Source organism: Drosophila ficusphila, unplaced genomic scaffold, assembly GCF_018152265.1.
Source record: "Drosophila ficusphila isolate 14025-0441.05 unplaced genomic scaffold, ASM1815226v1 contig_286, whole genome shotgun sequence".
Taxonomy (NCBI): domain Eukaryota; kingdom Metazoa; phylum Arthropoda; class Insecta; order Diptera; family Drosophilidae; genus Drosophila; species Drosophila ficusphila.
In genome coordinates, this window is record NW_025064189.1 from 6,725,233 (window position 1) to 6,740,965 (window position 15,733).

At 43.7% G+C, this 15,733-nt stretch overlaps 8 protein-coding genes across 9 annotated transcripts; 3 read left to right on the forward strand and 5 right to left on the reverse strand.

The window, feature by feature from the left end:
• Nucleotides 1-168: 168 nt before the first annotated feature.
• On the reverse strand, nt 169-1,112 carry LOC108100449 (adrenodoxin-like protein 2, mitochondrial). The gene is made up of 2 exons (XM_017204373.2): nt 849-1,112; nt 169-773 (listed from the first exon to the last, which is right to left on the reverse strand). Exons 1-2 carry the CDS (start codon nt 965-967, stop codon nt 434-436), a joined length of 459 nt encoding a protein of 152 aa, XP_017059862.1. The 5' UTR covers nt 968-1,112; the 3' UTR covers nt 169-433.
• An 84-nt stretch (nt 1,113-1,196) lies between these two features.
• LOC108100448 (transmembrane protein 50A) lies at nt 1,197-2,231 on the forward strand. The gene is made up of 4 exons (XM_017204372.2): nt 1,197-1,378; nt 1,435-1,569; nt 1,635-1,764; nt 1,826-2,231. Exons 1-4 carry the CDS (start codon nt 1,295-1,297, stop codon nt 1,933-1,935), a joined length of 459 nt encoding a protein of 152 aa, XP_017059861.1. The 5' UTR covers nt 1,197-1,294; the 3' UTR covers nt 1,936-2,231.
• On the reverse strand, nt 2,218-4,955 carry LOC108100445 (chitooligosaccharidolytic beta-N-acetylglucosaminidase). 2 transcript variants are annotated; one of them, XM_017204369.1, is made up of 4 exons: nt 4,860-4,955; nt 4,265-4,380; nt 3,545-4,179; nt 2,218-3,464 (listed from the first exon to the last, which is right to left on the reverse strand). In XM_017204369.1, the coding sequence occupies exons 2-4, from the start codon at nt 4,333-4,335 to the stop codon at nt 2,356-2,358; spliced, it is 1,815 nt and encodes a 604-aa protein (XP_017059858.1). In that variant the 5' UTR covers nt 4,336-4,380; nt 4,860-4,955; the 3' UTR covers nt 2,218-2,355. The 2 variants fall into 2 exon arrangements, with proteins under 2 accessions (XP_017059858.1, XP_043063620.1); XM_043207685.1 differs by lacking the exon at nt 4,860-4,955 and having other exon boundaries at nt 2,218-2,319; nt 2,375-3,464; nt 4,265-4,481.
• Nucleotides 4,956-5,249: 294 nt separating this feature from the next.
• On the reverse strand, nt 5,250-6,555 carry LOC108100446 (general transcription factor IIE subunit 2). The gene is made up of 5 exons (XM_017204371.1): nt 6,381-6,555; nt 6,205-6,309; nt 5,969-6,131; nt 5,618-5,908; nt 5,250-5,551 (listed from the first exon to the last, which is right to left on the reverse strand). The coding sequence occupies exons 1-5, from the start codon at nt 6,440-6,442 to the stop codon at nt 5,294-5,296; spliced, it is 879 nt and encodes a 292-aa protein (XP_017059860.1). The 5' UTR covers nt 6,443-6,555; the 3' UTR covers nt 5,250-5,293.
• A 273-nt stretch (nt 6,556-6,828) lies between these two features.
• On the reverse strand, nt 6,829-9,880 carry LOC108100522 (RNA-binding protein 45). The gene is made up of 9 exons (XM_017204481.1): nt 9,448-9,880; nt 9,194-9,388; nt 8,752-9,131; nt 8,614-8,677; nt 8,461-8,558; nt 8,194-8,300; nt 7,957-8,127; nt 7,755-7,828; nt 6,829-7,473 (listed from the first exon to the last, which is right to left on the reverse strand). The coding sequence occupies exons 1-8, from the start codon at nt 9,762-9,764 to the stop codon at nt 7,757-7,759; spliced, it is 1,404 nt and encodes a 467-aa protein (XP_017059970.1). The 5' UTR covers nt 9,765-9,880; the 3' UTR covers nt 6,829-7,473; nt 7,755-7,756.
• A 119-nt stretch (nt 9,881-9,999) lies between these two features.
• LOC108100524 (protein twisted gastrulation) lies at nt 10,000-10,796 on the forward strand. Its single transcript, XM_017204483.2, has one exon. It carries the CDS (start codon nt 10,228-10,230, stop codon nt 10,636-10,638), a length of 411 nt encoding a protein of 136 aa, XP_017059972.1. The 5' UTR covers nt 10,000-10,227; the 3' UTR covers nt 10,639-10,796.
• A 55-nt stretch (nt 10,797-10,851) lies between these two features.
• Nucleotides 10,852-12,180, forward strand: LOC108100523 (ribosome biogenesis protein BRX1 homolog). The gene is made up of 2 exons (XM_017204482.1): nt 10,852-11,071; nt 11,132-12,180. Exons 1-2 carry the CDS (start codon nt 10,952-10,954, stop codon nt 12,080-12,082), a joined length of 1,071 nt encoding a protein of 356 aa, XP_017059971.1. The 5' UTR covers nt 10,852-10,951; the 3' UTR covers nt 12,083-12,180.
• LOC108100521 (choline transporter-like 1) lies at nt 12,060-15,730 on the reverse strand. Its single transcript, XM_017204480.2, has 9 exons — nt 15,448-15,730; nt 14,605-14,981; nt 14,393-14,547; nt 14,108-14,337; nt 13,750-14,050; nt 13,135-13,414; nt 12,909-13,071; nt 12,626-12,847; nt 12,060-12,568 (listed from the first exon to the last, which is right to left on the reverse strand). Exons 1-9 carry the CDS (start codon nt 15,562-15,564, stop codon nt 12,338-12,340), a joined length of 2,076 nt encoding a protein of 691 aa, XP_017059969.1. The 5' UTR covers nt 15,565-15,730; the 3' UTR covers nt 12,060-12,337.
• Between the last annotated feature and the right edge of the window lie 3 nt (nt 15,731-15,733).

Sequence of the window (15,733 nt, forward strand, 5' to 3'; positions counted from 1 at the left end):
TGAAATCATTGTGACTCTTTACACAGAAAATGACAATATAGGCACTATAAAAAAAAAAAAAAAAAGTAAGAATTTTTCTATTAATAATTCGAAAAGGAATGATTGCGAATTCTAAATGGTAGGAAGTTAGATATTACTTGTTGCCACTTGAAGAAATACAAAAGAGTGTTAAGAAAATACATGTAAATTTATTGGGAACACATATTTACATATTCATCTAATCCCTTTGAGCTTAAACACTTTAAAAACAACAGCGCGAGGTAAAGCCGCATCTGGAATCGGATTTATGCACGCATCTATAATAGCCGTCTGAGCTTCTTGTCCCTGGGACAATACATACGAATTCATTCAAAAATATTGACTACATCTAGGTTGAACTAAAGCGAATTAGCACTCAAAATTGCAACAAAACATAACAGTGGTTGGAGTCTATCTACGCGGCACGGGCGTCATTGATGGTGGAGGGCACATGGACCTCCAGACCTTCCATATCCTTGGAAAGGGTAATTTGACAGCCTAACCGCGAAGTGTCCGTCAGTTCGTAGGCCAAATCCAGCATGTCTAGCTCCTCGTCGCCGGGTTTGTCCGGCAGTTTCTCGAAGTCGCTGGTCTTGAAGATCAAGTGGCAGGTAGAGCAGGTAAGGGTGCCCTCACAGGCTCCAAATCCATCCAAGTCCACATTATTGTTGACCACCACGTCCAGCAGGGAATCGCCCACTTTCCCAGACGTCTTGATCTTGTCCCCGTTGGCACGCACGAAGGTTATGTTAACACTGCAAACATGTATTGGTCAATGTTGATATTGCTCTGGGGTGTGATATTACCACTGTAAAGTGTGGGCTACTTACACATCTTTTGTTTTCAGGGCCAATCCCGTCGAGAAAGTCCGCGTTGCGATCGGCGATCCAAAGTTGAGGCTGCGGAGTGCCAATCTGGAGGCAAGTCTACAAGTATTGATGACTAGCATTTTGGCGGCGAGTCCTTCTCGATTTCTATTTAATCACTGACCACACGCACTCACTCGTGTCGCTGCGATCGGCTGTTAAATAATAAGAAATTTCAATTAAAATCTCGTTGAACGTGAACTAGGGATGGAAGAAATTACGATTACTATTCGATGTTTTCGTAGATACGGAATCGGTAAAAAAGGTGAAACCATTGAAAGGGCCGACGATTCCTATAACAACTAATCTGTTTCCCATCTCTATTAAACTTTCGACAGCCTGGCAACCCTGTGCGTCAAAACAAGAAGAACAGAGTAGAATAAATTAAATTACGTTTAAAAAGCTAAACAATGGGCGTTTTGGACAATGTTAGGAATTTTTTCACGGGGGACGCGTCAAGGAACAAGAACTCCTCAATAATAGCTGGTCTGCTGGTAAGAATGCGCAGCCTGACACAAGTCGCCCACCTGACTGCAAAAATTTTTCTCAGTTTTTCGCAGGATGGTGGGTCCTAATCGATGCCATGTCCATCGATGGAAAACACCAAATTACCACAGGACATGTCTTTATCGGCATCTTCGGCACCATCAGCTTTTGCATGGTGAACATGGTCAAGGGAGAACATGTAAGAGGCAATCGACATTCAAATGTCTTAACAAATGACTCACTCCTTTTGTTTTTGGTGCGTAGATTTCGGAGGAGAACTCTTCGGAATCGGGAGCCAGGATAGCCAAGATCTGGCTGCTAGTGGGCTTCCTCATGGGCTTTGCCTCCATCATTGCCGCTATTTGGGTGATGATTGACGATTTCATCAACAATGGTAAGGGATTTCCCACGTCCTGTTTTTGAATAAGTTAATAACTCTTATTCCTACCCCACAGAAAAGAAAGATGGCTGGTTTGGAGTAGCCCTGCTGATGCAGAACGTCTTCATTTTGTTCGCCAGTTTTATCTACAAGTTCGGCCGCAATGAAGAGGAGTGGAACGAGTAGAACTTTTATCCAAAACGATGCACAAGGGAACGCTGCTTTTAGTATCTAGACTCATACGTACATATTCAGGAGTCCAAGGAGTTTTTGCCGGAGGCACTATGTACCATCACCACCAAAAGCCTCACCCCATTTTTAGGCATAACTCGTACACCTCTGTTTCGAGTAAGATTCAAAGGAATCGGAACTGATGAAGTTTTCTGATTTTGCCATTATGAATCGAAATAGATAGCAGAGTGGGGCTAATAATCTCATTTATACTAAACATAATAAACGACAAGTCACTTGCGTAAAGGCCACCTTTAAGCTGTGATTTATTTTCAGGCGGAGAGCGTTGTGAGTTGGAAGAAAACGATCATCCAAAGCTGCCCGCCGCCCTGACTACATCTACAAGGATAGCGACCGTTAAGACTTAATCACAAATCAAGCTTGTGCATCGTACGCGTCAATGGGACACTCGTTCTCATTTTGCAGGCACCACTGAGGCTGCATGGCTTCAGCACCCAGTCCGTTCTCGACTAGCCGCTGGCGATGGAGCAGCAGGCGAGACTCGGCCTGGCGCCAACCCTCGGCAGGATCTGACCACAGTCGCTCGGCCAAAGCACTTGCCCTGGGCCAAAAGCGATTATCCAGAGTGTGCTCGTCGATCTGCTCCGACCAAATGGCTCCCTCGGCGCCCAAAACATGGTGCTCGTAGTCGCCGGCAATGGATTTCAAACTATTGTCGTACACCTTCTGCCAGCCGATGTAGGGAGAGCACCAGTTGTTGCCATCAGTCACCCAGCCAGCTCCTCCGCAATCCAGGTACAAGGCATCATAGTTGGATACAATGATCTTGTAGCCTCGCTCCAGGATCTTCTTAACCTTGGGATCAGCGCCAGTGGTCCAGATCTGAATGATGTAACGCTCCGGATTTAGATACTCATCGATGAAGGGCTCTTCGGTGAGTCCACTGGTCCACAGGATGATGGGGGTGTGCGAGCCATTGGCCACCTTGTCCACTCGACCGAGAGCCTCCGTCTGGAAGTGTCCCCACAGGCGCATAAAGTCGGCGGTCTCCAGACCCCAGCCCTTCTTCTTCATCCACTTCTGGATGGGCTTGCTGCTGTTCCAGCAACTGGTGGACACCTCGTCGCCGCCCATGTGAAAGACATCCGGGTTGAACTGCTCGTACATGGTGCCGTAGATGTCCTCCAGGACATCGTACATCTCGTTTACAGTGGGGTCCAGCTGTCCGCAAGGCGGCTCCACACAGAAGGCCTTCCATGGCTGGGCATTGAAGCAGGCGGTCATGTTCTTGTGCTGCCAGCCCTCACCCACATGGGCAGGGGCGTCAAATTCCGGCATCACTCGGATTCCTCGCACGCGGCCGAACTCCACAACATCGGCCACATCCCTACGGGTGTAAACCTGGCGTTGGGAGTAGGCGCCCAGTTTGTGAAGCTCGGGGCGCTTTTGCACCTCCAGAGGGAAGCTGTGGGAGTCCGTGATGTGCCAGTGGAAGGTGTTCAGCTTGACCAGGGCCATGCCCTCTAAGGGAGAAAAAGGAAAGGAATTAAATTCCTGAAAAGGGATCTCTAACGAATCGCATCTACCGTAACCTATGCCTTACCCAACGTTCTCTTAATGGACTTCACGGAGTAGAAGTTACGGGAGGTGTCCAGTAGCAATCCACGCCACTTGTAAATCGGAGCATCAGTGATGGTGGCATTAGCAGTCACCTGGACTTCGCGGCGGATGTCATCGTAGACAACCAGTTGGGCCAGGGTCTCCAGACCGTGACGGGCTCCAAAGAAATTGGCCGCAGTGATGTTGGCCAGCACATGTCCCGAGGCATCCGTATCAATATCCAGGCTGTAGCTCTCATCCGTTTCCAGAGTAAGTTTGGCCGGGACAGGCTCCTCCGGTGTGTTGATGTTAACGGACAAGCGATAGCCGCCTCGGGCGAGGATTCTGCGATCTGGAATCTGGGCGTTTAGCATGTCCATGAAGCGGTTCTCAACCGCTCGCCACAATTTCTCCTGGCGGGCAGTGCTGTTGACATTGAAGTCAATAAAAGAGATGTCCACCTGGCGCATCAGCGTGTCCAGACGCACTGTACCCGTGGGTTTGGGCCACAGGGTGCCGATTGAGCTGCCGCAGAAGAGCCGGCAAACTGGCAGGCTTATGGCCTTGGCAAAATTCTCCTCGTCGAGCTCCACCTTCTGGCAGATACCTTTTCGGCATTCATAGCCGTAAACCAAGTCACTGTATCGAGATAACAGGTTAAAGAGAAAGTTAATGAGTGATCCAAGGTGTTAACCATCTATACCACTTAGTTTTAACAACTTACTCGGAGCTGTGGGCCGAAAGTTGAGACACCAGGGCCAGGAGCAGGGCCACTGCTAATGCACTCCGCTTCATTTCGTCAACCTCAGCACAGAAACTCTCAAAGCCAACTGGCGAATGCTTTCGGAATTATAATTAAATAAAAAATTGAGTATTTCAAAACAAGTTTTCGCCGTCGAGTGGAGAGCTCATTGTCCCGTTCCAAAGAGCCAAAACAAGTAAACAAAGAACTTGATTTTTCGAAGTCCACTTTGGAATACTCTTCCTCTTGCATTATATAGCATAATAGGAAAAGCTTAGGTAAACGTTTAAACATTATTATGAAAGAGTAGCAATTGTTATTTGCCTTTATAAATTCAAACATGCATTATCAGAAGTTTTTGAATGCAAATCATGGAACTTATCAAATCTGTTTAATAGAAAAATACATATTTATTTACTGCACCCACTGACCTTATTCCTTCAATTATGAGGACAAATATAATTATGTATTGCAATATCTGCCTGTATATATTTGAGAGGTTGCCAATCCTTAAACCAAGGATTACATAATTTGCTTCTTAAGCCCAGACAAAATCCTAGTTTAAAATATTACTTACAATAATCCACCGCCTCGCAAATATAGGTTATTTCAAATCGATCCCAACTGAACTTGGCTGCTGTTCAATGTAGACTAAAGCTATGGCTTCCCTCTGTTGCCAATTTATCGGCCCACCAGCATCGATTCTGGCCAACTCACAAACACACTGACGGTGAAAAAGGGAAAGGGGAAACAGTAGGGAATGTCATGACAAGATTACATAGTTTTGCTTTTTAATTATCTTTTCCTGTACTGGTAGTCGTATTTTTAAACGCAAAGCCACTGGCAGAATGGCAATCTCGCTTCATAAATCTTCACGAATGATTATTTGACCACAGAAAAGCGAACTTCTCAATGAGATTGTGTGTTAAAAATCAAATTTATAACACCGATTTTCTAGGGTACTTATTTCCATTGAGAGTTATTTTTATTGTCTACTTAAGAACTACAATTCTACGTAGGATTTACGCCTTTCAGCGTTAGTGTGTTATCCTCGTAGGTCTCCAGAACGTCAGCCAAATGCTCGTTGTCTCGGGGCTTCTTGAACTGCCGCTTTTTGTTTGCCGCCTTCTTACGCTTGGGAACGGGTTTCTTGAGGCCATGATCTTGCATGGAGCGAATGCCCTGCTTCTCGAGGTACTCGTCAATCTTGGCATCGTCCATTGCATCGACTGTAGCTGAACGCCAAAGCTTCTGGAATTCTTCGTCCACCTAACAGAAAATATTTTTATTAAAGGCAAGTTTACTTTAATATAAAGGACAATAATATGAGCTCACCGAGAAGTTTGCGGTTCTGTCGTTGTAGAATAAAATCTTCTTTTTATCAATAGGTCTAACAATAAAGAGTATTTCGGCAGCTCTGTTTTTCAGCACTTTTTCGCAGTGCGGCAGGGATTCTTGAACGTCATCTAGCAAAATGCCGCCCAGGCCCTTCAAATCATGCTGTTTAAGCAGCCGCATCAATGTTTTACCATCCTTGATTTTGTAAACTGGCTTGAAACTAAACTTGGTGCCACATGGACTGGTTTCCACCTTGGGATTATTGTGCAAAGCCTCGCTAGCAAGCCACTAAAATAAAGAAATACTATATAGTACAATCCTAAGGAAATTATAAGCACAGCAGCTAACGTTCTTCACAGATTGACCAATGTCCAGTTGATTGGTTTCGTCCAAAATCTCTTCAATGCTCAGAGGATGGTCATCGCCATCCTGGTGTCGCGTACGCATGAATTTCACAATCTTGGCCAGCACTCCAAACCGGTATTGTGAGCTTCCCGACATAGTTTTGTACCTAGACGAGTTTAAAGAGTTCCACAAGGGTATTAACCAATCCTGGATCAAGGAAATCCTCCCCAGCAACTCACGTTGAGGCATCCAACTTAGGTGCCGTTGGTGGGCGCATTTTACGCTTGGATTCATCGCTTGGCGGCGGTGGAGCTGGTCTGTCGGGCTTAGACTTCTTTTCAACGCTATTTCAAAGGATATCTCTTTATTTTCAAGGAACAATCAACAAGGAAGAGACCGAAGGTCTGGTACTCACGTGGGCGTGGCCATCGCCCGCTTTTTGAAGGCCTCGCGCTCGCGAAGCAGTGCTGGATCCATTTTGGCTCTTTTTAATATTTTTAAGTGATTTAAAACCTTATTTATCCAATTAATAAAATGTACAAAATCTAAACAATGTCAAACACAGCTGTCTGCGGAACTATTATTTACCAGGGCTACCTAGCTGACGATTTGTTAGGGAACTGTTTTGGAACTAGTTCTTTTCATACCCTTCGAAACAGGTTCGTTAGTTTTGGGAATAATTTCTTTTAGAAGAAAAACCCATTCAAAAATTAAGGAGTTTTAATATATGCATATTCTTCCACATTTTGTTTGGGATTCATAAAAAAATAATTCATTTTGTATAGTATTTGTATAACAAGAATCCATAAGAATCAGCTAATCAGTTATTAGCAGAAGCCAACTAATAATAAAATACACAAAGATTTGGTTTTCGATTAATATTTATTTATAGACTTATACAATAAGGTATCGGTTAAATCTAATATATTTGAAAAGAAATATCTTTTACGCACGGCTAAATCGTAAGGTTACGAGACAGAGACATTGCTCTTGAGACATTCATAATGTTAGAATTCATTGCTTTGCTGGATCTCGTCGGAATACGTTAGTAATAGTACAAGTTTCATAGAGTTCGTTTCCGTATTACGGGTAGATTCAAAAGTCCCCTAAGCGGTTTGTTTATATATACGACATTAGGTATATAGTATATAGCAAGCATTGCGGTTTCGTTGGCTCCGTTTTAAGGTCGTAAGGGTCTTTCTACGAGTGCTCTCTGTACGAGAGCTTACTTGAGTTATGGTCAATAAAAGTAGTCAACGGGTGTGGTGAACACGTTGGCTAATTGTTCACCCGTCTCCGGTCCCCGTTCGCCGTTTCCGTATCCGGTCAGCGTTCTCCAGTCTTCGTGGTACTTGTGGCATTCCGTTTTGAGTGTTGTGGTGGTTGTTTGGTAATTGGTTGGTTGTTGCGTTGTTGCGTGGTGGTCAGTACAACTGTTGAACTGTATTCTCAAGTTAGTTACGTACTCGTACATTGCGTTCTCTGTAAGTTCTTGGTTGTCAGTGGGTCTGTGGAGATAGAAAGATAAAAATGTTTTGACTTATTACGTTCGCGCTCAGTGGCGGGGCATAAATATCGTCGATAGTCAACCGGAGCACGGGGTAAGTACTAAACGGTTGGTCGAACAGAACTGTCTTCGTTAAACGAATGCGTAATTTAAATAGGTTTCGTTAATAGGTTTCGTTTTGGAATTTGCACAACTACTTACCTCAGACCACGGCACTCACTCTTTCTCACTATGGCTACATTAATAGATGCGGGATGATGTTTTTTTTCACTAGGTACTTACACTCAATTCCGCCTTAGCCGTTTGCGCCCACCGTCATCGCCATCGGATCCACTGCGCTCCTCGGCTTCCATGACCTGTAATGGTATTGAAATGTATTCTTGAAACTTTTTCGAAGCTGAATTGTCACTTTGTAATTACTATTTGTGGATTGATTTACCAAAACAAGTCAATGACTGTATAATGCAAAATAAAAGTTCATTACCTTTATCTTAGTACCGCATATTTCAGCACCATTTAGAGTGTGAATGGCCATTTGAGCACTATCACTGTCCGAGTACTTGACGTAGCCGCAGTTCTTGTTAGGCAGAAGGTAGACGTCGATTAAACCCGACCAGCAGGAGAATATATTTTTTAATATGGAGTGCGGCAAATTCTGAATGGATAATAAAAAGAAAGGTTCATAACTAATGGCGATTAGTCACAGTACAGTGGTACCTACCGCTGAGAGCACGATGAACAAACGCTGGGCAACCTGGGCGTCGGGCGAGGCCAGTGGCTGAGTTGGCGGCAAAGGCACGTTACAGATGGCATCCTTTTTGGTGCGCTCTAAAACATAAAACCACATAATTAAAGATACAATATGGTACATCAAGATAAAGCATGCATTTAAAGCCCAGAAAATCTTGGAAAAGAAACAAAAAATATTTAATAAATAGCTATAGGTGATGGCGCGGCCTATAACCCTTAAGAGTTTTAACTCGCGTACTGTCTATAAATGATGTGTCCATTCGCGCCGAGCTCATGCCATTGACCTTGACAATAATGCGTTCGCCCATTGGGTATTCCAGGCCGTGAAGTTTGTCCCTATAAGAAAATGTTATTAAATATTTAAATATAAACCTTTGACGACTATAATTACTTGGCATAAATGGCAGCTTCGGGGTTGTCGTACACAACTAAGGCCTCATTGGTGCGCGGACCATCTGCAAAGTAATTAATAAGAAATTAAAAATACTATATTAAAACATTTTAATTTTAATTTGTCAGTATTTCTTACGTTCTCTCGTGATTTGGCAATAATCTAGGCCGGGTATGATATCAAAAAGTCTCCACAGTTGATCCTGGTTAACGCAGTTGCTCACATTGACCTCAAGGCACGATGGCTGGGCTACTGGGACGTTCTGCATGCGCAGGAAGGCGGACATGTCGCTATTCTGCGACAGATTCCAATCGTTGTTGTAGCTGCTACCGCCGCCACCGCTGTTACTGCCTCCATTGTAATTGGAGTTGCCACGGCTGGATCCGCTGTAGAGAGGATTTTCCTCAGAGGGTCGACCGTACTGGTCCCGCTGCGTACGTGTGGATCCTTTGGGTTCAGCAAAGACAGCTTTGTACTTGGCGGAGCAGTTCTCGAAAGCAACAGCTGCATGGTAGAACCTGCCAATAAAGATTACGTTAGTTATGCTTTACAGATTATGCATACTGCATTTGCTACGCACTTCGTAAAGCGGACATATCCGAATCCTTTCGGATTGCCATTGTTCTTCTCTTTGACAATGGTTACCGACTCCACTTCACCCCACTGGGCAAATTCTTCGCGAATGTCCTCCTCGGTGGCTGTTTTTGGAATCACAATGAACAGTCTGACGTACTTTTCCTGCTCATTCTCAGATTTGTTAGAGCCCTGATTGCGGCTGCATAATGGAAAAAGATTAGGAAATATATTTCAAGTACTTTAGTAGGGCATGCTTACTTGGCTGCCACCAGGACTTTCAAAGTGCGATCCATCTTGCCAATTGTCTTGCCATTCATCTCCTCCTGCGCCTTGGCTGCATCAGATGTCTTGGAGAACTTGACGTACGCGATGCCTTTGTTCTCCTGCGTGTGCTTGTCCTTGACCACCCAAATGTCCTCGATTTCGCCGTACGGCGAGAATGCTTCGCGAAAATCCTCCTCTGTGTGCGCCTTGTTGCAAATGATGAAGAGCCGCGACATCGGTGGATCATCATCGTTGGAGTACTCCTGGCCGCCACGTCCACCGCCGCGAGATTGGGATCGATAGTCCGACATGATTCTGCTGCTGTTCTTTTTTTTCCGCTCCAATTTTTCGCACTTAACAATTTCCCGTTTTTGCCGCTTTGATGGCGTATACTTATACAGAAAAAAAGTATGACCGTCTTGTGACGCTGTAAAAATAAAGTGTTGACTTAAACAAAAACAAAATTTAGCAGCCAACTTAAAAAAATTATTATGCTTAACAACAAAAAGTTTGTAAAACTTTATAAATGTTAAACCTTACAGCCAGTATACTCCACCAGGTTTTTGCCAATTCAAGTAATGTTAATAACCATAAATTTATATTGTAGAGGTCCAAAAGGATCCAGCTTAGTTAGGTAATAAGATAAAATAGATAACATGCCTAGGTGACAGCTGGTAAATCGTCACCTACCTGGCTTCTTGAAATTTTTACCTGAACTATTTAAAAACCATCTGCCCACACTCTCAACGCTTCAGTAACAATTGACAAGTCAACATGAAATTACTTATTTTAATTGTATTTCTACTGCCGTTTCGGCAATTGGTGCTTGGTAGCATGGCAGAACTCAGAAGGAAATCGCACACCGAGGAATTCGAGGGAATGTCAGCCTTGTTCAGAGCCATGTCTTCTTCGCCAAACGATGGATACACGTACAATTGGAGCGTGGTCTCGTTTTCAACAGGTGGCCAACCCGATTCGGGCTTGAATTGCACGGTTTTGTATTTGGATCAGTGCACATCCTGGAACAGATGCCGCCAAACCTGCCTGAAAACAGGAGCCACCAGCTACAGATGGTTTCACGATGGTTGCTGCGAGTGCGTGGGTGAACACTGCATGAATTATGGCATAAACGAGAGCAGGTGTCGCCTATGTCCTGAGCCAGGGTTCGAGGATGAGGAGGATTAAGGAATATTTAGTTTTACATCCTGGAAATAAAATGAATGCTTTAATGCTAGGAGCAACTAATAATATTAAAAATAATAAGATCTATATTCAAATAAAAAATAAATTCAAAATTCAATAATGTTTGAAATAACGTATATAGTAAGTGTGTGGTATTCAATGTTGGAAAATGTTACAATTCAATACCCAGTTGCACGTGCTGTTGACACCCTGGCTTCGCCTCGCGTGCCAACCCTGGTTGTTTTCATTCGCGCTCCACGTTGTTTTGCCTTTCCATTTCTTTTTCATTGTTTTTTAAATAATTTAATAACTTAAAATGGGTCGCAAATTTCAGAATAAGAAAAAGAAGGCGGCTCCTCAGCTGGAGATCGTACCTATGGATGAAAACCCACCGCTGCCGCCGCAGCGCTCTTCAGATGAAGTGGTGCCGAAAAAGGCAAGTAGTGGTGCTGCTACAAAATCAGAGTTTCTTATTTATAACATGTTCTATTTACAGGAGAAGTGGGTAAACAAGCAGCGCGTGCTGGTCTTCTCCGCCCGTGGTATAAGCCACCGGGATCGGCATCTAATGAAGGATATCAAAACACTGATGCCCCACCACCGTCCTGAATCAAAAATGGAGCGCTCCAAAACTCTTTCGGTAGTCAATGAAATGTGTGAGATGAAGCACTGCAACAAGGCGATGCTCTTTGAAGGTCGAAGGAAGCGGGATCTGTACATGTGGATATCTAATACTACGGGAGCTACTGGTCCTTCAGCCAAATTCTTAATTGAAAACATTCACACAATGGCCGAACTAAAGATGACTGGCAACTGCTTGCGAGGATCACGCCCTCTGCTCTCCTTTGACTCCAAGTTTGACGAGCTGCCGCACCTGAAGCTGCTTAAGGAACTTTTCGTCCAGACCTACTCGGTTCCCAATCACCATCCCAAGAGCCAGCCCTTTGTGGACCATGTGTACACCTTCACGTTCCTTGACAACCGCATCTGGTTCAGGAACTTCCAGATTCTCTCCGAGGATGGTGGTCTGTCCGAGGTGGGACCCCGTTATGTGATGAACCCAGTGAAAATTTTTGATGGTTCTTTCACTGGCAAAACTATCTGGGAGAATCCCGACTATGTAAGCCCGGCAAAACAAAGGCAGATGCTCAGGAAGGCCGCGAAGGACAAGTACGTTAACCGAGTGGAACAGAAGGTTAAGCATGAGGCGACTCGACCTGTCAGAGCGTACGATGGCGTTGACAATGAGGAAATCTTTGAGGATGACGACCCCATTGAGACGGCTAAGATTCTAGCTGCGATAGCTAAGAAAAAGAAGGATGAAGCTGCCAAGCAAACGCCCAAGTCTGCGCTGACCAAGAAGATCAAGGAAAAGCAGATGAAGGCAATTAAGGAAGTGATCGAAAGAAAGAAGGCAAAAACAATTAAACGCGTGAAAAAGGTTTAAACACCTCGATTTTACATTTAGATACAAAAACGATTAAACTTTATAAATACGTTTACAAACTGTGCATCCTAAGTTTGAATATATATCAATAGACAAGATTACCAGTTATTATTTGTTCCACTTTTCTGCTTTGTACGTCGCGACGGAGTTAAATGGTAATTATATAAATATTAACATCCTAATGAGATGTGCGTTGAGTTTCGGGGGGTTCTGGGCTGGAATACATAAGCGAAAGCATCTGGCTGCTTCTTAGAGCTACTCTGGCGACATGGGAGCCACTTCGGATTCAGACTGTGGCAGTCGAGTAATACTGAATGGCTGCTTGTTGATGGGCATCATTTGAACCACCTCGATGGGCGGCTCCTCGCCGGGTTGAAGTGGTTCCTCACCCACCAGTTTGGCTAGATTGCTCTGCGCCCACCGACCAGCACGGCCATTCAGGGTTTTGTCCTCGCATACGCAAAGGAACAAAGTGTCTACAACCATCTGTAAAAGATTCATAGGGTAAGTTTTGTAAAAAGCAGGATAAACCTCAATACTTACCTCAAACAGCGATAGTATTATGTGAGCAATAAAGAAGGAGAATATTATAATGATAATGACAGGCGCCATGTAGAAGTTTAGACCAGGCATGTCTTTGAGCAAAACGATACCGATAAGGCCGGAGAGTGCGGCCACCACAACCTTTCCCAAGAACAGGATAAAATCGCCCACACTGTTGATGGTGGCCACTTGCAGAACATTTGTGGCCATGGCATTCCAAGCCTTGAAAGTAAAATATTATTTAACTATCAGGAATACAATGGTTTTCAGATGATAAACTTACAATGCCAGCAGCGGGACAAAAGTTTATGGACTCAATAGCAACCACAGTATAGGCATTGTGGTTTAAGAAGCGAATGAACTTCTCCAGTAGCCAGAAACCACAAATGCAGCATTTCAAGCAGCAGGCGGCGCACTCCGATCCCTTGTCCTCGCCTTTTTTCAATCTGAAAAGTCAAGTTTGATTAGTTAAGAATAGGAAATATTTTGAAAGCACTGAATCAACTCACTTGGCATACAAATATGTAAGTATTAAGCGGGGAATCTTAAATATGGTAATGACAAAGGATCCCTTCGCCACCGTACCCAAATGGTACTTAATTAGTTTGCCAATGGCATAAATCGTAGGTGTTGTAGTGGGTTTTTGGAAGTACCAAAAAGCCACAGCCGCGGCCAATGCAAACTGCTGGCAAGCAAAAATAAACTCCACTGTCCATATAAGTCCGACCACATAAATCCAGAACATGCTGCGAAGGGCTCCAGCATCGGCGTATTCTACACGGGAGTTGGCTAAATAAAGAAACCATAAGATTAGTTTTCTAGAAATCGAGTTCTGTGAATATAAAAATGAATTATTTATCTTTGTATATACAATTATTAAAATATGCTATGAATTTGCCACAAAAATTTAGAATCATTGTACAAATAGTAGATAATAAAAAGACACAGAAATATATACATTGGAGTAAAAAACTGGGTCCTTATCAAATACCACTTACATATTCACCAAACCATGTTACAAAATCCCCACAAAAATACATAAATTTAGATTATTTCGAATTGAGAATCCTTGAAATTCCTGCAGGAAATGTTTTTATGTATTTTAAAATTATAATTACACTTACTTCTCAATTCATTTGCGTTGGTGTTATTTGGCACAAATATGGCATTTGTTGGCAATGGCTGCTGATGCGCTTTTGAGTTGTCGAAAGGAGCAATGGGACTTTGGCCAGGAGAGCTGGCTGTGGCCAAGCAGATGACCACGCCAACCCAGAAGCTCAAGAAGGCTATAAGCACAAGGAAAGCCAAAAGCGGGGCAATCAAAAGTCCTGGCAGGTTCATCATGCACTGTCCAGCTTCCTCAAAGAGGGCAGACAGTCCAGACAATTTGTTTTTCAAAAAGTATATGACCACAATAAGGATAACCTGCAAATATAGTGTCAATAATTATATACTATTAAGCTATTTACGGAATGTACTAACCATAGTTATGGTGGCCAAGACAGCTAGAGTCAAGACTGCCTGCTGATTGCGCACAAACTCCTCCAGCAGGGAGTATTGTGTGTTGATGCCAGATTTGTACTTTATATTATAGTAGGCGTACCAAAGAGCCACCGTTAAGGCAATACTGGCCACGATAACCAAGACACAGATGATCCAGGAGACGATGCGCGATAGCCAGTGCATCATGGTCACCAGAGCAATGGAAATGACTAGAAAAACAGGCTGTTGTGAAGTCTATTAAAAATGAAATAAGAGTTTTCTTACGCAAAGCCAGTCCACAGACCATGGCAATGATATGCCAGGTAGAGTAGATATCGCCAACAAACTGCTGGGCCACATCCCAGTTATTGAGCATGTCGTAGAAGTCCTGCACCTTCTCTCCAGTGCCCTTCGGCACGCAGCGATGAAGAACAGGAGCACTGAGAAAATAATTTATATGAAATTAGCATTTGATTTGCATGATACCATTAACACACCTCTCATGGACGGGTAAACTGGGACAGGGACCCAGGAAATTAAAGGTTTGGCCATTATTTCCCGCCGTACTCAGTTGCTGCATATTGTAGTCATATTTGCAGAGCTGACTGCCCGTTTGGCTGTAGTATTCCAGCAGTTCACTACCTTTCGTCATAGTTTTGCTGGGGCATGACTTGACGCATATTTTCAAAGACTTTTTCAGCTCCTTGACATCGAAGTAGAAGAGCTCAGGTTTTTCTAAAGTATTCATGCCGGAAAGCGGAAATCCCTGGAACTTTTCATTGTGCTTGACGCCACAGGTGTTGCCAAAGGAATCATATCCATTGATGATCCTCAGGGGATTGCCGTAAACAAACGAGAAGATGGCTATCACAATCTAAAAATGGAAAGCAGGGGAATTAAAGTGGATGGATCATAGGTAAAGCTGCCAACGCCCACGACCAGCATGTCATGTCATGGCGGCATTATTATTATAATCGCTTTGGCGGACATACCCATGCAAATACTTGACATGGAAATGCTTTCGAGGAGTGGCGTGTCCTAGAGGACACCCTTAAAACTGTTATTGATTCGTTTCATAGGAAATTCATGTGTAGCTTAGCTAGTGCTAAACCTGATGTTAAATCATCGCTTTCATTAGTTGAATTAACAATTCCGCTCATGTGTCTAGCGATGACGACACTGAAATGAGACATTTTCAAGTAACCAGTAGCCGTTTTCCTCCCGCAAAAACCGCTCACACAGACATCGTAACAAAGAGAAGCAGTGCGCAGATTGATCTCTTAACTTTCACTTTCCCGATACACATTTCTATATATCTCTAGATTTATGAGATTACTCACCAGGAAAAGCCAAAATATAATGTAAATCGCCAGCCAGCAGGTGTCCGTGCAGGACCGGTATTTAGGCCTATTGTTTTGCGCCTCCCCCTCGCCATCCTTGCTTTCCGCACAGCCCATTTCGCACTTTTTGAACTTTTAGGTAATTAGCGGGCTTAATGCCTCTTATCACTATGGACTTATTGCTACTTTTGAGTTTGTTGAGCCACTTGTTTGTTCTTATTTTGATTCACAACCGACGAAACAACAACAATGCGTTGTCTAGTCCTCCAATGTTTGGTTCAAGTGT